This window comes from Indicator indicator, chromosome 13 (assembly GCF_027791375.1).
Source record: "Indicator indicator isolate 239-I01 chromosome 13, UM_Iind_1.1, whole genome shotgun sequence".
Classification (NCBI taxonomy): domain Eukaryota; kingdom Metazoa; phylum Chordata; class Aves; order Piciformes; family Indicatoridae; genus Indicator; species Indicator indicator.
In genome coordinates this window covers 20,071,506-20,099,268 of record NC_072022.1, presented here as the reverse complement: position 1 = coordinate 20,099,268, position 27,763 = coordinate 20,071,506, and the positions used below count along the sequence as shown (strand labels likewise).

Here is a 27,763-nt window from a genome sequence, read left to right as displayed (position 1 = left end):
TGTGACTCTTTCCTGTGCATGTTCATACTTAATAGGCTCAAGCCTATGGAGTAACTGAATAATGCTACAGGGAAGAAAGATGTTTGTCTAGAGCATGTGTGGAATGACTGATTTTATTATGTGGTATCTCTAGAGAAATCAGTTTTGCAAAACTTTTTACTGGTAAGTTGCTGGGTATGTTCAACTTCAGACACTGTTAAAAGATTTCAAGAATTTGATCTTCCAAGTCAAGTTTCTCAAGGTTTCAACCAAACACTATAGTTATTACTTTAATCTGTCAGATTGCATAATTGTATTTTATTTTGGAGTTCTAAGGGAGGAAGTATGACAGTACTCCAGTGCATTGAGAATCACTGTACTATTTGGTTACCTCAGGGCATGTTTAAACTAGTTCAGGAGAAGTTAGTCTTGTCTGGCTTTCCAAAGTCACATTCCTGTTGTAATAAAACTAATATAATTGCTTTCTGATTTTTTTTGATTAAAAAAAAAAAACCCTGAAAATAGATGACCTGAAGTAATTGCTATTGAGCATAGCATATAATGAAATTAAATTTAATTATTTTTCAGGTATTTGAGGTGAAAATAAACACCCAAACCCTGGCGTTCACAGAAGATGAAAGACATCGACATAGGAAAAGAGTACATTATACCAAGTCCTGGGTATAGAAGTGTGAGGGAGAGAGCCAACTCAGTGCAGCATGAAGAGCAGGAAGGGTCACGATTTCAGCATGCTAAACATAAGGTCTGTTTAATTTTCCATTGTTTGTTTTGCAGTATATAGCTATTAAATTATATGCAGCAGTCTTTTTGCTGTGCCAGCTCTATATAGCTTCACTGCATTGAAGGTCAATAGTGAATGCTCCCTTCTGTGTGGAAGAGGTCATTCCAAAGGGTACTGTTAACTATCTTAATGACAAGTCTGAGCACATATTAAGCATTTTCACTTGTAAATGTGACTTTATTAACATTTGAAAGAAATAATCTGTTCTAGTGTTCAGATCTTGATGTGAATCTGGAAAATGTTATAAGTGTTTGTAGTTAAGAGAATCATTACCACCAAGTAAGAACAGCTCAGCACAAATCATGTATCATTCAGTGTTGGCAACTGAATAAAATCTTAATCATGCCATGTTTTTTCCTCAAGGGCGCATTTTTCTAAAGCAGATGTCTAGTTTGGTAGATTTTACTTTTCCCCTCAGATTAAAGAAATCTGTATGGAATATGGTTTCTTGTGTACCTTTGTATTTAACTTAGTGAGATGCTGTCATAATTCTAGCTTAATTTGAGAGCTGGGTCTTGAAACAACCACTGACTTAGAGCTTTCATGCCACTGTTCTGAGCTTCTGCTTTCTAGAGGCTGTGCTCACTGAAAACTCTGTGTGCCAAGTGCTGTAGGGCAATAAATGCTTGGATAAGTGGAAAACCCCCACACTGGTGCAAGACTTGGTCTGAAATTAACAACCTGTACCAGTGGAAAAAATGAAAAATACTAGCTACTCTGATTGCTAGCACTGAAGTATTTTCTTGCATGTCCTGTTCTTAACCTTCCTGAAATACTAACGTGGAACTTTCTGAAGTCAAAGAAAATTAAGACTACCAATGTCTGATTTTTGCAATGACAGGTACTTGCAAATGTATTGCTGCATATTCTGTGTAGATTGCCTGTGAAAGCCCTGGTGTGAGTGGGTTGGAAATAGGGGAACTCGCTATATTTGCATGGAAGGATTGTGAAGGCATTTCAAAAAGGCTTATTTTGCAGTGTTATACTGGACTCAGAGATACTGTGTCCTTCAGATAAGGCTCACTTGCTTCGCTTAGAGGGTAAAAGATTTTGTCAAGTGTTTTTTTGTGGGCTGACAGTGCTGCACTGCTGTTTTTGAGATTGGAGTGATCTGCTCTGCAGCAGGCAGAGTGCAGTTTGTACTTGCAGGCCCTGCAGCTCCCATGTCCCTACAGGCTCTATGACTCAGCAGACTATTGCTGACAGTGTTTGGAGGAAGGTAGAGTGTCTGATTCCATTAGAGCAGGCACCAATGCAGAACTAAGAGCCCTGTGGAGTCACAGCACAGCTTCTTAACAGCATTTATTATGTTGATGATATGGGCTTGCCAGCCACTGTAGACCATCCAGAAGCAAATCTGCTCTGTCACATTAGTGGTGACGACAGTGATGCCATTGGTGGGCAGCTCTGTTCCCTGGCCAGTGGCAGTGGAGTTAAGCAGCAGTCACAGTGTGTTATCTCTGCCCGTTGGTCTGCGTCATCTAATCATGTTGATGCTTGGATGAATGTTTCAGGACAAAATCCTTGGTTTACCTCTGTCCTGGTTTTGACTGCAATAGAGTTAATTTAGCTGTTGCAGTGCTGTTTTGGATTTAGTGTGAGAATAATGTTGATAACACTCCGATGGTTTAGTTGTTAATACTAAGTCAAGGACTTTTCAGCTTCTCAGGCCCTGCCAATGAGAAGGCTGGAGGGACACAAAAAGATGGGAAGGGTCACAGCCAGGACAGTTGACTCAAACTGGCCCAAGGAATATTCCATACCATATAATATCAAGCCCTGCATATAAACCAGGAGGAGTTGGCCGAGGGGGTGGATTGCTGGTCAGGGACTGGCTGAGTGTTGCTCAGTGGATGGTGGGCAGTTGTACTGTGCATCACTTGTCTTTTTTTGGGTTTATTTATTTTTATCTTCGTTTTTATTCTCTTACTGGTATAACATTTTAGTTTATTGTTCTTATCTTAATCCATGAATTTTACTTTTCATTCTTCTCCTCATCCCAAGTCTTGCACATCCATACAGTATTGCATTAAAATCTCAATTTTGAGGCAGCTTCAGGTAGATTTAACTCTATTTCTCTAAATTTGTTTACCCTTCTACCTCTGCTGTTTGACTTGCTGCCTGCAGGGTAGTAGATCCAAATAGCTGATTGCAAAATGAGGATTCTGTAAAACTTGTGATCACTGATGCAAGGAAATTGTTTACATTAATTCTTAACTGGAACTTTATCTGTTTGATTGCTTTTGTTTTTTTGAGCAGAAGAATGAACCAGATTTACTAATGAAATCATCTTGTTCTGACAGGTTGCTTGCTCATTAGCTTGTTCAGTGTGCCAGGATTGAGTCAATTTCTGGCTCAAACATTGGTACCCTTTATTTTGCTAGCCTTGTATCTTGAATGTATATAAACCAAACCCACAAACAGCTCTGAATTTGTTGTTGCATGTCAGTGGGATTAAATCCTGCTTACTTGCAAAATACTGAGATTAAATGAAAGGAGCTGTATTCATAACACCTTATCTAAGTTACCTGTTTGTGTTTGTTCTTACTAGGCTTTTTTCCAGTTAGAACAAGCTCTGGTTTCAGCAGCATTCTTGGCCTTATCGCTTGTTGAGATGCTCTGTACTGTTGGTATCAGCGATAAGCAAAGACTTCTTTCATAAGGCTGAGCTTTGGCTGCTTTGTTACTGGCAGAGGAAGTCCTTGACTGCAGGAGCTGTAGCTTGGTTGTGAGGTGTTTCAGTAGGAGAGAAGATCCTGTGTCCTTTGCTGCTTCTGTCATTTATGCAACCTGGAATGAGTCAGATGTCCAAGGTGGCTTATAGGCCACATGTTGGTGCAGCTGGTGACAGAACACAGTGAAGCACCAATGTGATGAAGGGTAGGACCACAGCTGTTCAGGTAGAGGGGTTAAGATGTCATGGAACTCTAATATAGAAAACAAGTCCAGTGTGTCATCAGCAGAGACTGGGACTCAAATTTCTTTTAGAAAGCCTAGCTCAGGATTTGAAGTACCTTGACTAGAAAATGAGAAAGCTGCATACATCACCTGTATTACAAGTAAACTGCAAGCAGATTAAGGCTGTTATTTCACCATGAACTTGTAGATCTTTGTAGAATGCAGCTTTGGGACTCTCACAGCAGAAATATACTGCATGAGGTAGACTTCTTGCTAACATGCTGCAGGGATATACCTTGTAGAGTCAAGGTGGAATTGGGTAGTTCCCCCTGACTGGAGGATACAGGAATGTGCTGCCTCTGGTAGTTCAGGCCCTCTGATTAATAGCCAGTGATGATGACCACTTCAGACAGGGCTACAGGTACATCTAACTAATCAATAACATCTCATTGCTTTTCCTGTTGCCTGTATTGCTGCATCCTTCTTAACTTGAAATGGACAAGGCCAGTTGATTCCCTGATTAAGATCTTAATAGGTGAAAGACTACTGAGCCAAAGTCCCATAGCCTTTTTGTACATCTCTATTATTTGTCTTGCATAAAGGTTATATTTAACTTTGCCCTTTCTGCCCTGAAACCTCTGTAACTGGTATTCAGGTTTCCTGCTGAAAGGATGTGGTAATGGATGCTCAGGATAATGAGAGCTTGCAATTCTTTCCTTAGAAGCTCAAATGCTGTTTGGTCACAGCCTGAACAAAATCACTTCTTTGAAAGACAGGAGCTTTTCAAATGGGCTTCCTGGAATCATAATTGAAATCATGCTGCAGTATAAGTAGGTCTAATCCAAAATTTCCTGGTTCTTAATGGGAATGTTGCTATAGAAATTTGGACCTTTGAAATAGGTGCTCTGGGAATAAAATTCAAGAAACTATTTTTATTCAGCTTTTCAATGCATATATTCACCTCACGAATGAGTTCCTGCAGTGTTTTCTTTATAACAATTGATTTTTAAGTCTTTGGAGACTTTCATGCAGCTTACAAAACAGGGCGTTTAACTATATGTTCCCAATGCATAATACTGTGCTAATTTGACTTAAGAGTATGTGGGGGCATGGCTCTTCTGAATGAAGATAACCTTTGGGTGCACTTGCTGCCTAGCACTACAGTCAGTGCTCTTCATTTTGCTAGAAGCTGTTTCTTTAGCAGTGAATAAAAATTAAGGGACATTTTAAAATACTGATTTGTATTTCAGACCTTTGGAATGTTTAGTTCTTGGTATGCTTCTGTGCCCGACAAGTTGTCTGAAGTAATTGTGTTTAGTTTTTCCTCCTCAAAGCAGTGTGTCCTGAGGAGGAGGGCAGATCTCATTGTGTCCATGAAATACATTGTAAAATGACATGAACAGAAATAATTTCTTCTCGAAGTGGTTTTGGAACAGGCTCTTCTCAAGTGTAGGCTTCATGTTTATTTGATGGAACAGCAGGCGAGTGAGTGTTTTGCTCCCCTACTCCATTATATTTCCAACAACAGAAGAGTATGTAGAAGCAGCTTGTTCTCATGATACACACAATGCTTTTTGGGAACTCAATTCTTGAAATTTGAGTCCCTAAGTTAACAATGCTAGGGCACTAATTTTCAAAAAGTACTCCAAGCTATAATTGGTTGTGACTGGAGAGCAGCGTTCAGGATTAGGTTCTTGCTGCTGAAGCACAAACAACTGCATCTGTACCATCTATGGTAAGCCTCAAGTACCAATTGCTGCATTTGAAGACACTGTGCAATGTGGTACAGTAGAGATTGCCTTAAACATGCAGGAAAAAATGTTAGCTTCACCTATCAGAAGCCCTACTAACTCCTGTTCTTACCTGGATCTCTCATTTTTCAGATTTGTCTGACAATTTTTATCAAAGACCACAGAGAATATGATCTGAATTTGTTGGAGTTGATGTAATTTGTTCAAGCACTGATAGCTTTGAAGTGATTTATCACTGTCTGACTGTCCAGTAGTCAGATCAAATCTGCCTCTCAATGTCTCTGGAGCATCTGAAGTATCTGAACCAACTGTGCTGAGCAACATGATCAAAAATAGGGATGTGAATGTAAGCCTGGATACTAGTACCTTGGCACTTCATGGTCAGATTAGACCTTCTCTAGATAGCTTAATTTTTAAGTTTTCAGTTGTATCTGCCACTGCTGGATGTCTCTACATTTTTCCAGAAGGTTCGATATTTTCATAAACAGAACTTTAGGAATTGAAGCCTAGCAGGCTCCTAAGAGCTGTAGGTGTTCTGAATCAGTCCCTACAGAAAGATATATTGCTCTATGGCTGGCTCAGATTACAGTTAGAAGCTGCAGTAGTTTGAGCTGATGCCAGTTCTCACTGCATGAGCTGAAAATGCAGTTGTCTACTGCATCAAGAAAAATGTCAAAGTACTGAATTAATTTTAATTGGCAGCCAGCTGAGCATCAAATTGCTGTTTGGCTGTGCTAGATGTGCGAGAGTAGAGGAAATCTGTGTGCATATTTCTGAATCTTTTAACTGCTGCCATCATGCTCTGTGTGACTACTCTTAGCAGCTTGAGGATCTCTTGTCTGAAGACTACATACAAGTGCAGTCTTGGATGCCTTGTTTTCTCAGATCATCGTGTGAGGAGGTACCATTTAAATGTAGAATTAGAATTTCAGCTCTTGCCATGTAATGCATTTGTGTATGCTGCTGTGCAGTCAGACTGTAAGGGGATACTTATTTCCTGAGACTTACGGAAAAAATCAGAGCCTAATGTTATTAAACCTCATTGTAGAAGTCCAATGACAAAGAATTTGTCTAGTGATCTTTGCAAAACGTTATAAAAGATTGTTAGGTAAGGCGTGCTCCTCCATGGATCCTGCTTTGTGTCCTTGTCCTGCTGTGAACTGACTGCTGCAGTGTCAGGCTACCAGTGAAGGGAGTGGGGGTGATACATACTGCTAAGAAGGAACCAGTTTCTCCTAAATGAATAAGCAGTGCCTCAGATCTGTGACAGCAGCTCCAAAGGCTAAAAGTCTGAAGTTATAGCTGAGCAGCTGAAGTAGCAGGGAATCTGTGACCCAATGACTAGACTAGTTCTGAGGATGGTCCCTGTAGGAAATGCTGCTCAGCCTTACTGCTTTCATGGCTAAAGTCTTAACAGCCTGCAGTGTACACTGTCATAAGAAGCAAGCATGATGCAGTCTACAACTGATGCAACTTGTGCACTGTCTGGGCAAGTGCAGGATGCTGTCTAGAAACATACTGAGATAATCTATAAAATTGAGGGGCTGGGGTATTTGTTTCAGAGCAATGAATTTCCAAAGGCAAACTCCATCACTTGGCAGAGACATTCTCCAGAGGAGCACTGGTGTTCTGGCTGATTCACAGATTCCATTTACAGCCAGCTGTCTTCTTTAGTGCACTAACCATCCTTTGTCTAAGTCTTAGCCACATGATAAAACCTCAGATCTGGCCCCTTGCCAGTATTGTCTTTATTACTGTTGGTTGCTGTTCCTTTGTTTAGAGTGGAATTGTAAGTCTGCCAGCTCATGACAAAAAGTGGGTACAAAGCAGATTAACTATCAGTGAAGGAAAGTTTGCAGTATCTGTTCCATAATAGTGTTGGAGACATATGGCTGTGTCAGAATATCAGTGTACAGTCAGAGTTGCCAGAAGGATTTAATGGATCTGTTCAAACTACTGGAGAACTTAACTGGGAATGTGTCAAAAGTCAGTTTAAATGCAGAGAATTGTGATGCATTGTGACACAGGGATATTTATAACATTTTAGAGCATTCCTATCTTAGTGTTAAAGAATAGTCAGTTGTGATATGAGCTACAGACTCCACAGAGGCTGTCCCACTAACAATCTGTATTTCAGTCCTTTTTGGGGACTAAGGTTACAGTATTTCAAAGTCAACATGTTTGAAGTCCTGAGGTGTTTACTTTGCACTTACTAGTTAACTTGTCACTTGACTGGAATGCCTCTTACTTTCGGAAGCACATGTTGGTATAGGAAGGTGAGTTGAACAAAAGGCTGTTGTATTAAGCTCAATAAATACTGTGTTGTGAAGGCTTCTGCTGTTATTTGCTGGTGGTCCTACTCCACAAAAGATGGGAATTTAAAGATTCTCTGGGCACTCTTGGTGTTGAATTAAACTGACCTGTGTGGCTTCTACTGTGACCTACTTAAGCATGTCCTGAGTAAAGGATGCTACTAGAACAACACCTCTCTGATGTGGTGTTGAATGTCTCTGTCTGCATATGATTCAGAACAGAAAAGCTTACCCGAGCAAGCCAGAGGATAGATCCTCAGCCTGTCCTCTGATAGTGTGATCTGCTTAGTGAAGAGTTAGTTTCCTAGATTTATGGTCAGAGCACATGCAGGGTGCTAATTCTGCATAGGGCAACTTATAGTTAAGGCTGCTGGTTATTTCCAATTCCACAGGAGTCTGCTGTTACTGTCCTGGCAGCATGCGTGAACTACACAGCTCCAGTGCTGGATGATCCGTGTATAACCTCAGCTCTGAATGAAACCTAGATCCTTTGAGTACAAGTTCATGAATACTGGTTTAATGTAAAACAAGAGGCTTGGATTCATGTATACCAGCAGCCAAAGCAGGTGCATAGCTGCTAATTGTATGTATACACAGCAGCTACTGTTGCAGTATCCTAAAAGGAGCACTACATATAAAACTGCTTTTCTTGCAGCATAAGTGGATTTGCCAGGGAAGAATTCAGAACATCTCACCGTGGTGCTAATGCTTGCCAGAATTCAAGGGCAGGGTAAAATAAGCAGTGGTCCTGGAGGAAACTGATATACATGTCCTCAGCAAGGACTCTGCTTCAAGTAGAAAAGCTCAATAGAAGTGACTACAATATTCAGGCTCATCAAAAACACACATATCTGGGTCTTGTTTGGTTACAAAGCTCTAAGTGCCAAGCACTACTGGGAGACTTATAATCTGAGGATGCATAAACTCAGGCTGGCTTTGAAACCATGACACAAATGGTAATTCAAGTTCTGCTTAATCCTAGCCCAGAAGAGCAACTACAGAGGTCATGTGTAATGAAGTTGCATGTAACAGTGTGTTAGAATGAATGGCTGGACCAAGATTTTGAATCTCTGAACTCTTGCAGCAAGTCGGAACACACTTCTGAACAGCAATTTATCTTCTCACTTAAGCTGCCCTTATTCCTGCATTTGGACATATGGCTGGTGTTGTAAAGAGCAGCTCTTCCCTGTAGCTGAAACTGGGAAGGTAGCAAAGACAAGCTTTCATTTGTATTCCACTTGACAGGAGGTAAAAGAAGTTGGGGAGGCCTGAGCCTCTTGACTTGGTTCATTGCAGCAGTCCTGGAAGCTGTAACCATAATTTCTAAGCATCTAAAACTCTCTGGTGGACTCATCTTGGTGCTGTGTGAAATCAGATGTGCTGACTGTACTTTACACTCAATGCATGCAGGTGCCTATGAGGATCAGTCTTCATACCCATTATCTGTGATCTAGCCCCATGCCTGGTCCTTGCTGCCTTTCCTTCAGGGCCAGTGTGGGTGGATGATACACCAAGCAAGTCTTTAACAGATCATATTCTAATGAGGCAGGGTATTGGAAAGCATTCTAGCTACAAAATACTGTAGCCTAATACTGCAGATCCTCCTATTAATACTTCTGTAGATTGTGTACTGCATCAAATCCAGTGAAAGAAGAGAAGAATCGACTTAGTGGAATATCAAGTTCATAGAGCACCTGCTGCCTCACCAAGCAATAACAGATTTGGCAATATTTGGACCTGCAAACCTACTTAATTTTTAGATGTGTGTGACTCACAGAAGTCTGGACATCAATGCTGTAGTGGTTGCCTCTGCTACCTGCAAAAGCAGTGTGTCAAACCCCTAGCTACTTTCAAATGTGTTCATGCTTGGAAAGACTCGGGAATTTCTGGGAAGAAGAATGTAATTACAACTTCAGAGTATCTCTTCTTAGACTCTTGTTGCATTTGGGTTTAGTAATTAAACTGGAAGAGCTGATCCTACTCTTTCCCACCCTACATAAACTAATGACTAATCTTGTTTTGAAACACCAGACCTTTAATTAAACTTTTAAATATTTTCTAATTCCTGTTCATCCTGGAGTTGTAATGTGGAGAAGTATTGTTAGAGCACTGAGCAGAAGTAGTGGTTATATATATAAAATTCTTCTCCCCATATGCCCATTTAGTCCTGAGCTCTATTGTGCTGGTCTGTTAATTTCTCATTTACCTCTCCTTACTGCAGACTTGAACAAAGGAGAGAGCCTGCCAAGCTCTGAGCTGTAAATGGGAGAGGTGGGAGTTCCTGTTCTGCAGCATTGCCAGCCTAGAATTCTTTACTACTTAAAACAATTTAAACTTTAATAATGAATCAACCACAGTAGCTTTTGTATTCTATATTACCTGCAAGGGTAAATAAAAGAAGCCTTTGTCTGCTCTAGTTTCCTGTGAGGTAGCAGCAGGACTAGGAGAGATGCAGCTTCTTCCCTGTGAAGACGAGTCCTGGAAGATGCTCAATGTTATGGAAGAGGAATCAATGGCTTGGTGGGTGGGGCTTGGGGTTGTATGTTGACTTGTGTACACTTTCTTTTTTGGCAAGATGAATAAAGGATGGAAAAATCTATTTTGCTTAGCCTCCAGGCTTGTCTGGGTTTGCTGTTATATGATGTTACAGTTGTCAAACCAATAAATTGCTGCTTTCTCTATTCAAAGTGAGATTGCCTGTGTGAAATGCTAAGATCTCACTGTTTGTTTTGTTTTCTTCCAACATAAACCACAGCTGTCTCCTTTCTCTTCACCTGCTTACTATCCTCAATGCCTGTGCTGACTGCTTAGCAGGTTTTCAGAAGTCTCCTATTCTGTGGTTCTGAGTTTGCCTTTCTGAGCAATGTCCCTGATGCCCCTTTACTTCTTGCAGGGCTTCTGTCTTGCCTACCTCTGACATAACGTATATTTGACAGCTTTGTAGCTTCACTCCTGAATTTTGTTTGTGGCCTTCTTGCATGCCCTGGTATGTGGATTGTGAATTTGGTACTTGTGATGGTTTGAAACCGTCTTTTTAATTTTTTCCTTGCAAAGTTCAAAACAGAGAAAAGTGAAAGAATGTAAATAAGTCACTATTGGGTGTAAGAAAGCAAAATAACGATTGTTCTAAACACTTCCATTGGATAGATAGAAATGTTTAAGAACTATTACCCAAAACAAAGTAGGCACTCTGCACATTCTGCGTTCGGCAGTGGGGGCAGTTGCTGGGCTGTCTGGCTGCTGTTTCTTCTTCTCTTCTGGCTGCTGTTTCTTCTTCTCTTCTGGCTGCTGTTTCTTCTTCTCTTCTGGCTGCTGTTTCTTCTTCTCTTCTGGCTGAAGATAACACATACTGACCTTGGCAGCTAAGTTAACAACTTTCTGCTCTAACTAACTCTGCTTCTCTGTCCAGGGGGGTCTGGGGGGGGAAGCTCCCGGGAGAGGGAGGCCCCTTTGGGAGGGTCCCCTTGGGGGGAAGCAAAGGGAGATCGGTTGTGCTTTTCTGTTGATTGTATATATTTGTGAATGTTGTGAATTTTGTATATTTGTACATATTCATTGCATTTCATCGTAGATTTTAGACTCTGCTTGTAAATACAGCTTTTCATTTGCTTCCAGACTGAGCTAGCCTGGTTATTGTTGGTGGGGGGGGGAATTTCAGCTCACACCGACACAGTGCTGCTGTCTAATGAGTGAATATTTTTCCTTGCACTTACTTTCCTCACCTCGACCAGATTTTGTCATGACATATCGTGAGCCACCAGTGTCATATTTCTGGCTCTCTCATTACTTTGTGACACTCAAGTTGCAGAAAGTAGGGGTGGGGGGCAGGTGTGCTCTGAGGCAGCAGCACCAGCCATGCTTCCCTTTCTCTGCCTGTGAGCTGGATCAGAGACTCAAGCAGGTTGGAAAAGACCTCGAAGGTCATGAAGTCTGACCTAATACCTAACATCTCCTGACAACTAAACCATGGCTCCAAGTGCCACATTCAATCTTTTTTTGAACACCTTCAGGGCTGCTGACCCCACCACCTCCCTGGGCAGCCCATACCACTGGCCAATTACTCTTTCTGTGAGGAACTTTCTCCTCACCTCAAGCCTAAATGTGGAGTTAAAAGAACAAGACAAGATCATGGATATGGTCACACTTCTTCAGTACACTCCATACTTTCTGGGATTGCTCTCAAAATTAGAAGCTTTCTTCATCTGTTCATTTTCCCACTTGCCTATTGAATCACATCAGCCTGTACCCAGGTGTGCCACAGCTTCAAAAATGGAGTGCAGAACCATTACCTTCTGTTAGGAGCTGCTTGTGACTTCAGAAGCTGCTTTGGAAGTCCTCTAGCTATTAATAAGATGCTAAACAAATGCTTGCACCCTGTCATGTGTTTAGTAAGCTGTGATGCTTGTCCTATGTGAGTTTAATTCTATTTTGTGCATTGGAACCTCACAGCATCTTATGACAGAATTCTGAATTGAAGTATTCTTTGTGTGAAAAACATTAATGTCACAGTGTCCCCAGTTCTTTTGTTTCAGGAGCAGTGGGTCCTTGTTCCCTGGTTCTTTTCCTCATGCCATTCGTAACTTTATGGATCTCTCAATACCTTATCCTTTATTCCCCTCTTCTATCTATCAGGAAAGTCCTAAATTTATGCTTGTGTGAAAGCTATTCCAATCCCAACTGTTCAGTTTGCTTGCAGAAAGTAGTTTTGAGTGTAATACCTTTTATGAATTGAAGTGACAGGGGACTGGCTCTGGTGTTCAAAAGGGAGGTGAGCTCTGTGTTGTTGGTTTTGTTTTTTTTTTTTTTTAGTGGTATGGTAACTTTTCCTGCTGTATTCTTTGTCTCTTTTGTAAGAATTCTTCATTGTATTTTGGTGTTTTCTGGTGCTGAGTAATGAGCTGCTGTATATCAAGGAATGTCTGAATGATTTCCCCCTGCTCTGGTTAGCAATATCTCATTTAGGCTTGTTTCTGTGAGCATTTCTTTATAGCTGTCAGCACCATGTTGTACCACCTGGTTCGTTGCTTGTATTGGTATATTAATGTTGCTGAATTAAAAAAAGTGCTGCCCGATTTATAGTACAGTCATGATTTATTAGACATTTCTTTCAGGAGCAGTGCTGGAGTCTGTTAGGTCACGCTGCTAATGACTTCTTCAGGGTTTTGGTTTCCAAGAAAACTCTGTGCCTGCTGGCAATCAGGATGTCTTCAGTTGATGAACATCTGAAAAAATAACAGGGAACTGGAAACCTAAATTAATTGTATTGGGGTTTTGCTAGTTTGTGTACCTGAGTATTTTTCTTTTTTTTTTCCTCCCCGTAGAATACCAGGATGGAAGGGACCTCAGGGACCATCTAGTCCAACCTTTTGCTCTAGAAGTGCATCTTAGAACTGCTTAGGAGTTTAATTTCTTCCTAATAAGGATGGCTTTCTAATGTGACACAGAACCTTTCTTAGAATCTTAATTGTACAGTAGTGGGATGCATTTGTTTCTTGGTAGTTGTTCATGTGGAATTTTGACAGTATTACCAAGATGGACACATGCAATGTTTTTGACTAGGGATTTGCAGTTATGTGGCAACATGCAAAAGCCACTCAAAGGCAGTGGGCAGTGTCCTGATCTTTTATCAATGCATCTTTTCCACCTTTGAGAGAATTCCGTTGAGCCAGACCTCTGGAGAGTTCATTTCTTTTTCACAGTGAGATTTTTTTTTTTTGGACTGCCTAAAAAAAGTTGGGCTTTCTTATTAAATAGCTCTTGTTTGTAAGTGGTGAAGAACTTCTTCCGGATTTCTTTCATCCTGAGAAATACAGCAGCTTGGTTTGGAAAGACCTTTTTCCTTTTTTTTTTTTTTTTTTTTTTTTAAGCTTATGGACAGTTCATGCGTGCTCAGAAAAACAAAGACTCTACCTATAGCCTGTGGCATCACTTGCAAAGGAGCATGTTATCAGCAACTGGGTGTTTGGGCAGATCTGCCTGGGGCTCTTAGAAAGGGTAATGTAGCAAAGTAGCTATGAATTCCCCTGCTGTAACCAGCAAAGCAGTGGTGCAGAACTTTTACTCACTACTGAGTCCTCTGAGACATCTTTGCAGGTCCTTTATTAGTGCTGATTTAGGTAAGTTTAGTAAGGCAGTATTGCACTTAGAGAATCAGAAATTGAATATAAATTAAGTGAGAAGTCTTTTAATTCAGATCTTGAGTGTTGCATATTTTTGACTCGCTCCACCTGTCAGAATGTCGTAACGTTAATTATTACTTTGCTGTCTTCCTTTGTAGCCATAACTGTAGGTTTAGGGGATCAGTTTTTGAAAGTAGGACCACGGATTGTTGACAACATCCTTAGGCACTGTTTGAGTACTTTGGTTAAATAAGCAAAGGGCATATTTACACTATTACAAATTTCCTGTTCTTGCACTTGACATCAGTGGAAGCTAGGTGCCTTAATGTGCCACATGCTTACATGTTAAATGTAGGACAGACTAAGTCTGTGACAAGTGGTGGCGTTTCTGACAAAAATTGTGATGCAAAGCTAGGAACCAAGTGCTTGCTATCAATGTGCATTTAGTGCTTTGCAGATGCTGGTTTTATGAGGCTGAAAGGCACATACGGGTGCTGTTTTCAAAGAAATAAAATTTGTTGCTCTAATAAGGGTAAACATAATATCCCTGTGAGACAGCCAGGAAGACAGGAAGATTCTTACCTCAGAACTGATTTCCAACCCTCCCTCCCCTTCCCCTGTCCTCCCCACCCCCCCACAAAAGTAGCTCCATCGAAAAAAAAAAAAAGAGTGCAAACAGGTAGCAGCACTGCAATAAACGATCCATTAAGTTAGCACAACCAGTGGTAAACCCCCTGTGAGTAGAGATAACAAACTAATCTCAGATGGTTTTGCCATATCTGGCTTCTGATAAAAAGACCTATTTGAACTCTGCAGTATTTTTGCTAGTCCATATCGTTGCTGTTTCCTTTCCTCCACTTAGATTAGCATTGCCTTTCACTAGGTTGTGGAAAAACTCCTGTGAGATAAGGCTTGCCTCTTGAGTGGTTGTTGATAAAGTTGCTGAGTCATTGAGAAGCGTGACTGGGAACTGATAAAAGTCATCTTTGTTCCCATTTGTTTACGGACAAAGAAAAAGCAGGAAGTGTGATTTAAAAAAGTATGATTGTGCTTAATGCATATTTGCTTTTATAATCTAGTGCAAGATATTTTTGAAGAAGGGATTTCAGTAATATTCTGAAAATAACTTAAATTTTCTGTGGGTAAGAATATCTGAATTGCTGTAAGGGGATGTGAATTCATTGAAAATCTGTCTTAATTTCACTAGACAAGCCAGTCATTTATTTCCTGAATTTATGTCATAGGTTCTTGATTTTGTAGTCTTTTAGTCTTTCTCAGTTGCATTGCCTGTGGCAGGATGCAAGTTCTATACATGTGTCCTTTGAATGCACTAGCACAATCCTGGTGTTAATTTGTTTTACAAATGCAGCAATCAAGTGCAGGTCTAGAACATGTGCCATCCCTGTCTTTGTTGCCAGGCTGAAGCTTGTCTCCTAAGACATGTAATGATAGGCAATGCTGTTGTGCAATAATTTACAGCAAAAGAAAATGTGAAGGTGCTGCAGTCAGGAGTCACGGGCTTTAAACATAGTTTTGAGGTCTGGCTTCCTTGTCTTTCTTGTGAAAGCAGATTGAATGCCAAGATGCCTTGGAAGCAGCTGCTCGGGCAGAGGGCCTGCCACTGGACACCTCCGTGCATTCCCAGCTGAGAATGCTGGATGAAGAGCATCACAAGGGCAAATACCACCATGGCCTGAACGCACTGAAACCCATACGGACTACTTCCAAGTAAGTCTTTAGGTGGCAAAAGAACTTGTCACAGCATTTGCTTTTCAATCCAGTCACAAAGCAGAACTGCAGCTGTAGGTCTGCTGACTGGTACTGAGAACATCAGAATTTGTTTAGCAAATGTGGCTGGCATTGGCTGTGGGCACTCTGGGTGCTTTCAGTGAGGGGAGGCTTTGTTTTTCTCAGGGATTTACAATTCTGTTTCCTTTTTTATTTGTTTATGATTTTTTTTTAACTCTTCTTTCCTGTAGACACCAGCACCCCGTTGATAATGCTGGGCTTTTTTCCTGCATGACCTTCTCCTGGCTCACTCCTTTGGCCCACAGAGCTTACAAGAAAGGGGAGTTGCTTATGGATGATGTATGGTCTTTATCAAGGCATGAGTCTTCAGATGTTAATTGCAGAAGGTAGAGACATTCTGTTCCTTACTTTATTGCTTCTTTATTTGTTAGTTCACAGGCAATGATAGAGTATTGCCCTAGAGAGCAGCACACCTTGTTCTGCCTTTCTCAGAACAGTGGAATTCAGTTTTATTTTTCATAGATCACTTCCTCCTGTTGCACCCTTTCTGTTCTCTTGCTGATTTCAGTCAATGGAGAGGATTCTGTCTCCAGCAATATTTTACTATTGTTTTTCTAATTTTGCATGTCTGTAAACTATTTTTATTAAAATAAAGTTTTCTCAAGGCTACACTGGAAAAAAAAAAGTCTTGCATTAAAATAATGAAAAGCAATGCTGGCAGTAGCAAGGTGATTTGAATATGGGTCAGGTTTTGTGACCTGGTTATGACCTGTAACCTCATTATGGTTAATGAGAATTTTTCTCAAGATTTTTGACTCCACATCACTTGTGTCAGATCGGCAAGGAAAGATTGTGACAACTCCCTATGTAAGATTGCTAAAGAGACTCCAGGCAAAGCAAAAGTCATCGTCTGTCTTCTGTAGAAGTAATGAACATATGTACTTCAAGATGTAGATATTTCTCTTCTCCTCATAGAATGCACCATGCAGTTATTGCTCTTGATATATATGTTGTCCTGTGCTAGTAATTGCTTAGAATTTTTGAAAGGAAGTACCTCTGAGATTGTACCTTTTGTCATGATGAAAAAGCTATAACATGAGGTTTCTGTTTTTATCAGACTGGAGAGATTGTGGCAGGAAGAACTGAAAGAAAATGGTCCTGATGATGCTTCTCTCCGGAGGGTTGTGTGGATTTTCTGTCGTACCAGGCTCATAATTTCCATTGTGTGTCTGATGATCACGCAGCTCGCGGGTTTTAGTGGACCAGTAAGTAATATCCATCCTTTTTTTAACAACCCCAGAGGGCTCCATCTCATGGCCAACTGTAAAATGTTAAGGTTTCATTGCTGAATCACTTAAATGTTTTTGACTAGCTAGAAATTTGGGGGCAAAATTGCAGAGTTGGTTCAATAATCCAAGATAGGTTTCCTACAGCTGGTGGATCAGTTGCTGAATACCGAGGCAAGTTCTTGGAAAAGGGAGGGGGAGCTCAGGTATCTTGGAGGAAATGCACACATGGTTGTTCTCTTTGGTTTTGAGTGTAGTTTAAAATTCTTCCTTAACTTGTATGTGGTCTTTTTGCATAAAATTCTCATGTGCAGGTCTTTTAAAAATTGTTTTCTTTTTCTTTTTTTGCAATTCTGTAAATTTATCTTGGGAAAAAACCCTCAGTCTTCTAAAATGCTAATCTTAGATTATTGGCATTGATAGCAGAGTCTTCAAGAAGTGGAATGAAACAATTTTATTAGATCACTACTTAAAAACTAATGTGAGCAGGTCTGAAGAAGTTTGTGGGTATAGAATTACTGATCCTACAGAGAATGGTCAGAGAGGTTTCATGTTGAGGTGTTAGAGAACCTTACTGCCTCTAGGAACAGCTGCTGTTTGTTGCTATGGGTCATAATGAAGATAACAGCATACGAGACTTGACATTCACACCATTTTTTTTGTCACCTGTTTGTTGCACGTGCTGTGCAGATTTACATTTGAAATTTTCACTAAATTTATTTTCTACACATTTCCCTTGAGGAGTAGGAGCAGTATTACTGCTAGTAGTACACGTTTCAGTGTGCTGGTAAGCTGAAGGTTCATTTCTTGGGTAAGTACACTTGGGTGCACTGTTAGGTGAAATGTCTTTTTAAAATGTTTTCCTGCTTTTAAATGTCTTATCAAACGGATGTTCTGCTTTTTAAAGTTTGCCTTGTTCCATGTAATATGAATAACAGCAAATGTTTCTGTGTTATTGTTGGTAATAATTTATAGTAGCTTGTATTATAAAATATATGAACATACTTCTGTAATTAACAATAAATTATGATTAAGGTTTTAACAGCACTAGCTTTCCCCAAGAAGAGCTTCTGTCATTGTTTCACTACAGGGCTTTATCAGCTGCTTTTATCTTTAGCAAAGACCTTGCATCAGGGTTACCCCTGATTTCTGTAGTGATTATTTTTGGTTTGTCTCAGCTGAAATGCTGAATGAGAACACGTGGAAGGGGAAGGAATAGAACAAACCAACCTGACTAGGCCAGGGGCTACTGCTGCAATTGATGCTCAATTTGGGTGATTTAAAATTACCTACAGATATTTGCCCATTTACAGGCAACCTTATTCATTTATCTGAATAAGGAACAATTCTCTTTTGATTCCATCATTTGGCATGAAAAAAATAAGTCTTTACCATCCCTCCTCCCAGTTTTTAGAAGTGGCATGCTTCATAGATATGCCTATGCTGTCTCCTCAGAAGTATCAGTGCTTTCTTGTACTGTCACACTTTCAGTCACCTGACGGTGAAAAGGGAGATCAGGAAAAGCACTTGGCTTGACCTCATGTGGAAATAATAAAAATGGAGTTAAACACTATATTAGAATTCAAAAATTTTAATTGAACATCTATGACTTTGAAACGCCAGCTAACAGATGTGGCTTTGCTAATGGGCATTGTGATGGTTATAACTGGAAAGGTGCTGCTGCAGAATTCCTACCTGTTTTTTGTTTTTTTTTTTTGTTTTTTTTTTTTAATACCAGGTCCTTTAAGTGTCTTCCTTTTTTTTTTTTTTTTTTGTATTTTGGTAAATTCTGCATCTGGCACAGTATTGAAACCTATAACCTAGTGAGACAGCTGCATGTGTCAGACTGCCTTGTAATAACCATCAGAATGCATTAGGATAGGTGAGTGAGAAACTTTATTCACCAGTCAGTATTTGCTGCTGTTTGATCAGCTACCAAAACTTTCAAGTTTGGGTTGAGGAGCAAAGAAGTTTTGGTTTTTTTTTTTCTATCACTGAGCCTGGTCAGTTTAACTCCATGTCTGAACAGTGTCCATGTTTGCAACTGTTCAGTTATTCTTCCTGTTTGGGAGATGGGGAAACTTGCTATCTAAGTGGAGCACAGCTTGATACAGTTAGTCCACAGCTTAGTGGACCACAGTTTGGTCAGTTATTGGAGGGGGGAGTGGTAAGCTACTGGAGGTAAGTTTCCCAATTTCCCAGTTGGCTCCAGTTGCAGCCTGCCCTGTGCTGTTGCACACTGGCTGCAGCAGGGGTGCCAGCGCTGCAGTGGGACCAGTGACAGAAGCTATTCTTTAGAATTTTCAGGATGGCTGTTTTCTGCGTCAGAATGAGACAGTCCTGCTGGGCAGAGCCAACGCCAAGAGCAAAGGTAAGGTAATGTTTATTCAATGGGAATGCTTAAGACAGCTGAGCAGCTAGTACCAGCCACTATGGTAATAGTCACAGGAGTTTTTGTCCCCTGTTAGCTTGAGTTTTAGTTTTTGTAACTTTCTTTTCTTTTTTTTTTTGGTAAATAAATTTATTCTGCATTCTTATTAAAGTAGTTTGAATTCAAATAGTGTGTGTTCAGATGTAAATATTAACTCTGTGTGACTTTTTCTTCCCCCTCCCTTTTCAAAATTCTTTAATCTGCTGTTTCCTCTTTTCTTTCCTCTGGAGAAAAAAAAAAAGGGGGGGGGTTATAATGAAAGGTGATCTCTATTTCATCACTGGAGATGCTGAATCTATAAAATAATGCTGAAAAATTGCACTAAAAAGTTTTGGGAGGAATGAGACCCCAGGAAACATCTGCTATCTTTATGCATCCTCTCTTGGAGACTTTCAGCAATGCTGTGGTGTGTGAGAAAATGCTTGCAGTCTGCGACCATGCTGAGTTACAGCTCGTGAGGAAAAAGGGGAATTTTCACCCCGCTTGTTCAGTGACTCAGTTGCATATGTTGGATTGAATACTGGAAAAAGAAGTCAGTAATCTCCTTAGTAACTGCAAACCAACTGTATGCAGTTGTGGTCCAAAGAGTCGATGTAAAACTAAATCCAAGTAAGGAGAAAGTCGGATTGCCATAGATCTATGAATGTGAGCTCCTGACATTTGTTCAGGGATTGGTATGTAAATTTTCTCAGTGGCCATTCTAGAACCTGGTGGACATCTGGCTTTAATTCACAACTGTGAAAAAGAAAGAGCAAAATTATTTACAGCATGTTTCCTTGGTTCTGACATGCAGAATTACTTTCCTCAGAAAGATGAATTTGATCTCCATTTTTTTCTGTTATTTGGTGCTGGGCTGTAGCTGACAATACCCTTGCTGAAGTGAAGTAGTGGGGTTTTGTTTTTTTTCCTCTCTCTTCAAACTATACAGAACTCTTATTTGCCAAATCTGGTTTAGCCAAGAGGACTTCAATGGACTATGATGTGAAAAGCTGCTCAAGTATTTTCTTTGGTCTCAGATTATTTATTATTTTTTTTTCCCCTTGGTTGCTTTTTGTTGTGGGCTCTGTACTAGCATACCAAAAGCACCAGTATCTTAAAGCACCAATTGCTGAAAAGCTCTCTAGGAAATATTTTGCTGTCTGTGAAGCCTTACTACATGTAAGATACATTCTAAACCAGATTTCAGGATTTGTGCAGCCTCAGAAGCCTCCTGCAAGTTTGACTTCTTTTGGACTTCATGAACAAGTACTGTTCTGTATCTTTATAATTTTGTCTGTAGTTCCAAATCTAGTTTATGTTCAAGGTTAAGACTGACTGTTAGATATTAGCCCTTTACCATCATGCTGTATGTGCAGACTGTATGTTTATACAATGCTCTACTTGTTGTACAGTGTTTTTTGAGATGTTACCATTTCAGATGGCACTTTTTATTTCAAATAAAAGCCTCCTGTTTCGCAGTTGATAGTATTTAATATTGCTGGTGACTGTGAGTTGTATGATGTTACGTTGTACCGTTGGATCACAAAGAGCTGGAGGTGGGAATCGGTGGTTTTGGGGGCTGTCTTCTTTCTGCAGGTGATGTTTGAAATGTGATTCCTGAGGTAAAGTGTTTATGTTTTTGGAGGGGGAGGGTATTGGGAGGGCTTAAATGGTTAATTTTTTTTTTGTCTTTTTATTTTATTTTTTTTTCCTTCCTTGTCCCCAATGATTTGTGGTATCGCGTACCTTGTGCTTTCTGCTTGTTTTTTTAATTTACCATTAAACTGCTGATGTTTATTTCCAGGAATGTTTTGCAAATGTCCTTCTCACTCTTCCCCTCTACAACTGTAGGTACATTGTTCCTTTTTATCAAATAAGCACGTTTGAAGCAAACCAAAGATAAAGTAATAATAATAAAAATAAAAGGTCGTAATGTCATGTAAAGGAATGTCTCTTAATGTGTGCAGACTTAGTGACTATATCTTAAAACTCTTCTATATGATAATGCATTGCTTTCAGCTAACTGACAGATTTATGTTAAGTTAGAAGACACGGAGGATTAGAAGCGTGCTGCGAGGAATATGGCTCCAAATTAAACTCTCTTTACTTACTAAATTTGACTCAGTGCTTGGCTCTTCAGCAGGGCTGTGCGTTTTACAGTACTTCCTGTATTGACACCTTTTACTTCTAGAAAGAAGATGCTTTCTGTTTCAAATGGCTCTTAAAAGCAAAGTAGCCTACTTATTTCTAACTTAACATAAAGTTGTTGTGTGGTCTTCTGAGATGGTCGGGTGTTCATGCAAGCTTGCATTTCTCCCTGTAGGCGTTCGTTGTGAAACACCTTTTGGAGTATACCCAGCAGAGTGAGTCCAACCTGCAGTACAGCTTGTTTTTAGTTTTTGGCATCTTTATGACCGAAGTAGTGCGATCTTGGTCCCTTGCACTAACCTGGGCTTTGAATTACCGCACGGGGGTCAGACTGCGTGGAGCTATCCTGACAATGGCATTTAAGAAAATCCTTAAGCTGAAGAACATCAAGGAGAAGTCTTTGGGAGAGGTAAGCTGCAGCATCGTTTCGGAAACCGCAGTGTGAAAAGGGGATATGCAATATTTTGCTTTGAGCATGAGCTGTACCTTAAATCTAAACAATCTTTCCTGTGTGTTTTTCAGCTCATAAATGTATGTTCCAATGATGGTCTAAGGATGTTTGAAGCTGCAGCAGTTGGCAGTTTGTTGGCTGGAGGCCCTATTGTGGCCATCTTAGGAATGGTTTATAATGTGATTATTCTGGGTCCAACGGGCTTCTTGGGCTCTGCTGTCTTCATCCTTTTCTACCCAGCAATGGTGAGTTAGAAAGCTTGAAGACTTGCTTCATTTTTATTAGCTCAGACAGATGTATAGCTCGGAATAGAAGGTGTTGAAATGTGCTGGATTTAGCCTGTGTATGGTGCTGCATGTTATTGAAGGTACTTCTGAAGATGGTCTATGAAGCAGAAATTTGGAAACAGGAAGCTCAAAATTATAAAGAAAATTAGATAATGGAGATAGGAAAGCTGATTTTGACTGGGGTAGATATGCAGAGCTAAACTAAACTGCACAATGCCCCAATTCTTGTGCTCGAGGCTAGAAAGACACAAGGCTTCTAGCTTGCGTACAGGAGTTCAGTGTGCACATTGCTTGTGATTTCAACAAAAGATGTTGGAAAGCACCACATCTGGGAGAGGGTGTTCTTAATTAGTTACTCCTCCCTCTACTTCCACTGAGCTGTGAAACAGGCTAGCTCAAGCCAAAATCTGCCTGCCTGTAAAATGCTCGGCAAGGCTGCTGAAGATTTGTCACTGTATTCATAACATGAATTTTAAAAAGCATGGAGAATACTGACTACTGTGAGGTCCACTTTAGTCCTTACTATTGGCCAGATAAATTGGACCAAAGTAATGGGAATTGTATTTTAAAGCAGGCAGTTAAGGTAAGGACTGGAGTTCAATCATCTTTTCCAGTTCTCTTCAGGAGCCCTTCTCTATTGATGGGGACTCCAAAAGAGATAGCAGGTGTATGAGGAAGGGCAAGGAGCTGAAAACTTCCTAAAGTAATGTGTTTGGTTTTAAATTTCAAACCAGGAATGGGATGAAAGGAAGACCAGCAGATACTTGAACAGCTATCTATTTTTAGATTGGTGTAGTAAAAAATGTTAAAACTGTTTTACTTCCTTCATAGCACTGGCATATGGCAGAAATGGATCTGTCAGTGCAAAATCCAGCTCATGCTTTCACCAAGTAAAAACATTGGCTACTGTTCACTTGCCATGAGGGTCAGCTTGCTGTATTTTTAGGTGAATGTAGTCTTTGTGCTTCAGAAACTGTAGCAAATCTGGTACTGTTCAATGTTGGTAAAAGTGCACACCTTTATTTTCACGGATTGTAGTTTTGTTGAAACTTGCTATCATGAATGTAGTGCTCTGTGCAGATGGCGTGAGAGGACATGAAAAGAGTTGTTAGCCAGACTTTTACTCTAAGAGCCACCTTGCTCCATCTCTGAATCTCTTTTTCAGTTTCAGAATTGGCTTTCTCTGGTGATTAGGAGGAATGGAATGTACTTGCTCTTTCTGAGTTGTCATTAACGTTGCATGGTGTTGCCTTTTGTTTCAGATGTTTGTATCACGCCTCACAGCTTATTTCAGAAGAAAGTGTGTATCAACAACAGATGAGCGTGTGCAGAAGATGAATGAAGTTCTTAATTATATTAAGTTCATTAAAATGTATGCCTGGGTCAAGCCATTTTCTCAGAATGTTCAAAGTGAGTTGACACAGTCTGTAAATGCTTCTTCTTGTGCAGATACCTCTTTTCTTAGTAGTCTGGTGCACTCTTCTAGCTTAGTACCATAGGTGTTGATGTGCATGTTTTTAAGGCCAGGCTGGATGTGGCTCTGGGCAATCTGATCTAGTGGAGGGTATCCCTGCCCATGGCAGTGGGGTTGGAACCAGATGATCCTTGGGGTCCCTTCCAGCCCTGACAATTCTGTGATTCTGTAATTACATTTTCATACTTAAAACTTCCTATTTGCTGAGCATGATGAGTTGGACAAACAGACCTGCTTCTGAAGGTTTCACCTTCCAGCAAAATGATGTTTGTGGCCTGGCACTAATCTTAAAGTTTTAAATGTTGTTCTATTTTTTTTAATTTTATTTTTTTAATAAATGTGCTGTGGCTGCTCCATGTTTTAATGAAGTGATAAAGTTTTCCATTCTTACTGAGATTTGCAGACTCTTCTCGCTTGTCCCCCTGTAACTGTAGCCTCTATGAGAAGTCATACAATGGTAAATGCTAAAACATAAGAGTTAGGCCTCTTAGTGTATATAATGCTGTAGGGGTGGCTGTTGTGTATGTACCCCTCCTGAATCATACTTCAAACTTTGTGCTTCTATTTGTGTTTCTAGAAATTCGTGAGGAAGAACGTAAGATCTTGGAGCGTGCGGGCTACTTCCAGAGCATCACTGTGGGTGTAGCGCCCATAGTTGTAGTCATTGCCAGTGTGGTGACCTTTTCTGTCCATATGATCCTTGGCTATGATCTTACAGCAGCTCAGGTAACTACCTGCAGTGTTGAAAATACTCTTTTTACTATATTGCTGCAGTAGCTTTTCTGCTAAGCCGTTTCTCTTCATCACATTCTTCACTTTGTGGCTGTGCCTGTGTGGCCAGGCTGTAGCCTTGCTCACAGGAGTTGAATATCTGGTGGGTGTGACAGCAGCAAATGTAGACTTGCATTTTGCACAGAAAGATCTCAGTGCTGACTTTGCCCAGGTTTTGTGCTGAACGGGCACTCCAGCTTACTATGCAGATAGGGTGCTGGGATTACTGAACGTTTGTTTTACAGTGTGCTTGGATGCAAAGAGCACAAATTGCTTACACCAAGATTTGAACCTGGGTCTTCAGAAGTAATAGGGTAAACCAGAATTTACTAGCTGCTGGTTTTTGCAGACACTGAGGGTGTCTGTCTTGGTCTGTATTCTGGTGTTGGAAAATATGCTGAATGTTTAAATGGTTATTTTGGACTGTGGGCCCTGTTGTTTCTTGTGACGTTTTAGGTTTTAGAGAGTTGGAATTGTTAATATAGTGCATCCAAATATGATTCTCTTTCTTGTCTGTTTTTTAGGCATTCACAGTGGTCACTGTCTTCAATTCAATGACTTTTGCTCTAAAAGTAACACCTTTCTCAGTGAAGTCTCTATCTGAGGCATCTGTTTCTGTTGACAGATTTAAGGTAAGCAATCATTTGGCCTTGTGATTCAGCTGCAAGTGTGGAGTGTTATATGTGGATAATAGATGTTAAGGGAACACTTAGAAGATGATACTGTCTTAAGTGACTGAGGAATTCCTTTTCTTTACACTTTGCACTCCAGGTTTTTTGAGTCTGCAAAAGACCTAAAAATCTAGTGAAGGAATATTAGATGTTTAAGATAATACCAGTGTGGAAAATGAAATATTTAATGATTTTATGATTTTAATTTTGGCCCCTGTAAGAGATGAATGCAAGGATAGATGACTCAGAGCACAATAATTCCTAAACTCCCTTTTAAAGACCATCTGCATGAAAAAAACAGTGCAATGTGTCTGCAATGAAATTTCATGTTTTCTTAGCAAAACTCTGGAAATGTCACGTATTATGTAGGCAGCTTTGCACAAACCACTGAAGTTTTATTTGCAGTCATGAAAAACAGAGGTTTTGTGTTTCTAGACCAGATTAAATGACTTAAACTCTAATACATGAATAAAATGCAGTTGTGATCTGACAAAACAGCATCTATGGCACAAAATTAAAACCCTTATAACAAACAATCCTACCTCATCCTTCAATCCCTGTGAAGTCAATATACCGTGTGTACTTTAGATGAACTCAGGGGACAGGGCTTTGTCTTTCCCCTTGAAGACATTAGTGCATTGCACATTGCAGAAATTTTCAAATGGGATTCCACAGGCACTTACAGACATGGATTTGGTGTAATTAATCCATGAAACAAATCTCTGTGTGAAAAGAATGGGATCTACAGAATGGTTTTGAGATTCCATTGCTTTGGAATTTTTGTTTTACCTTCTGAGTCACCTTAAATCATACTTTCTTAAATTCAAATGCACTAAATGGAGTTTTGGGGTGGAAGAGAAAGGAGAAATTTTAGTATTTCCCAGTTTGACTGTAAACAGTGTAATCTCTGTAGGGAGCATAACACAAGGTGGAGATACTTTAACATTACAGTAAAAATGTAACTGACTTTTTATCTGTAAATCAGTATGAGCTTTTTTATGAATGTATGATTCAGGCACAGCAGTTGCAAGAGTAAATAAGGCTGAGAATTGAGATGTCTTTAATCACAAAAGGCTTCTTGGTTCAAAACATAAATTATGTAAATGGAAAACATTTTATCTTGTAATTAAACTGTGTAAGAAATCTCTTCCTAATCTGTATTGATTGTAAATACTGATGGATGTGGTGGAAAACATGATACAGTGGACTTAATGGCTTGCTACTTATTGTCAGCTAAATTTATGTGAGATGACTTTTTCCCAGCAGAAAAGCTGAAGGATAAAGGCTGAAGTTAAAAGTCATTTCATCTCCTTCTGTAATGATTTGGTGTGTGGGACATGTCAGTCACTTTCTGTCAAAGTGCCCTCTCCTCTCCAACCCATCTCTTGTGTGTTTTTATTCTGGAAGTTACAGAGCTGCTGTTGCAAACAGTGTTTGTAGAATAAGCCCCTCTCATATTGCATCCGGAGTATTGCAGTTCTGTGAAAGTCTTAGTGTATCCAAGTGCTTCCACCACATCCAGGAATGTCCCGGCCACTTAGCAGGCCTGGAGTTAGTTTACACTAATGAGCTACCTTTTGCTCTTCAGCTTCCTCCTACTGTATAGCCTGGTGTGTTTTGCTGCGTGAGTGTGCCATAGGCTTGTCTCCCAGTCTTGATCAGGTGTCTCATCTTTACACCTCTCTCACAACTCCTATCAGAGTTTATTTCTAATGGAAGAGGTTCATATGATAAAGAAAAAACCAGCCAATCCTCACACCGCGATAGAGGTGAAAAATGCTACCTTGGCTTGGGACTTCTCCCACGCCAGCGTCCACAGCTCACCAAAGTTGACCCCCAAAGTGAAAAAAGACAAGAAAGTCACCAAAGGCAAGAAAGAGAAAATGAAGCTGCAGAATGAGGGACAGCAAGCTGTGCTGGCAGAGCAGAAGGGCCATCTTCTAGTGGACAGTGATGATCATCCTAGCCCAGAAGAGGAGAACAAAATCATCCACCTGGTTAACCTTCGACTTCAGAGGACTCTCTACAACATTGACTTGGAGATAGAAAGGGTAAGAGAGAACAGGAGGAAGTCTGAGCTATCAAAAGACCTCATTTTTAGCTGTCCCTTGGAAAAGAGAGCTTTGTATTTTTGCATGAAATGGAGCATATTGCTTTTGCACACTCTTGTAATATCCATGGCAACTGCAGTATCCAGGATGCTGTGTCTGATCTTGATGTAAACAGCTGTGCTGTTTTAGCAAACTAGATCTTTGCAAACAACCTCTGAAACAACTGCAGGCTGTACAGCTATTACATCAAACACGGGGGGGGTGCTGTTTGTAGCTCTCAGTACAATGTATGAGCCATTGCACAGAAAGATTATCAGCAGGGCAACAGGGCTATCAGCAGGGTATTGGTGTATTCCTATAGCCATTTCATAATCTTGCAGGGTTTCATCTATATTCTGGGTGAACATTTTAGGTGATTCGGAGTTCTCATGGAGTGTAACAGGCCTTTTTGTTTAAGAATGTGCAGTTTTCTTCCTTGGAAATGTTTGTATAGAGATTTTCAAGAACGTAGAAGCAGTTGGAGTCCCCATTCTGAGATGGGTAAAAGCATATAAAATGTCAAAGAAAAAGCATTGAATTTAATACATGACATCTCAGAGCACCT

The 27,763-nt window shown here is 40.2% G+C and overlaps 1 protein-coding gene across 3 annotated transcripts in view; it reads left to right on the top strand.

The window, feature by feature from the left end:
* Window positions 1-613: 613 nt before the first annotated feature.
* The window catches only part of ABCC5 (ATP binding cassette subfamily C member 5), a 48,351-nt gene continuing 21,201 nt past the window's right edge, over window positions 614-27,763 (top strand). For 2 of the 3 annotated variants that reach the window (XM_054385949.1, XM_054385947.1), the window contains exons 1-10: window positions 614-742; window positions 15,432-15,589; window positions 15,841-15,996; window positions 16,728-16,875; window positions 21,630-21,863; window positions 21,977-22,150; window positions 23,455-23,602; window positions 24,244-24,392; window positions 24,962-25,069; window positions 26,809-27,159. In XM_054385949.1, coding sequence (XP_054241924.1) covers window positions 614-742; window positions 15,432-15,589; window positions 15,841-15,996; window positions 16,728-16,875; window positions 21,630-21,863; window positions 21,977-22,150; window positions 23,455-23,602; window positions 24,244-24,392; window positions 24,962-25,069; window positions 26,809-27,159 — 1,755 coding nt within the window. Of the gene's footprint in view, window positions 743-15,428; window positions 15,590-15,840; window positions 15,997-16,727; window positions 16,876-21,629; window positions 21,864-21,976; window positions 22,151-23,454; window positions 23,603-24,243; window positions 24,393-24,961; window positions 25,070-26,808; window positions 27,160-27,763 lie in introns of all 3 variants that reach the window. The other variant, XM_054385948.1, reaches the window with a different exon arrangement.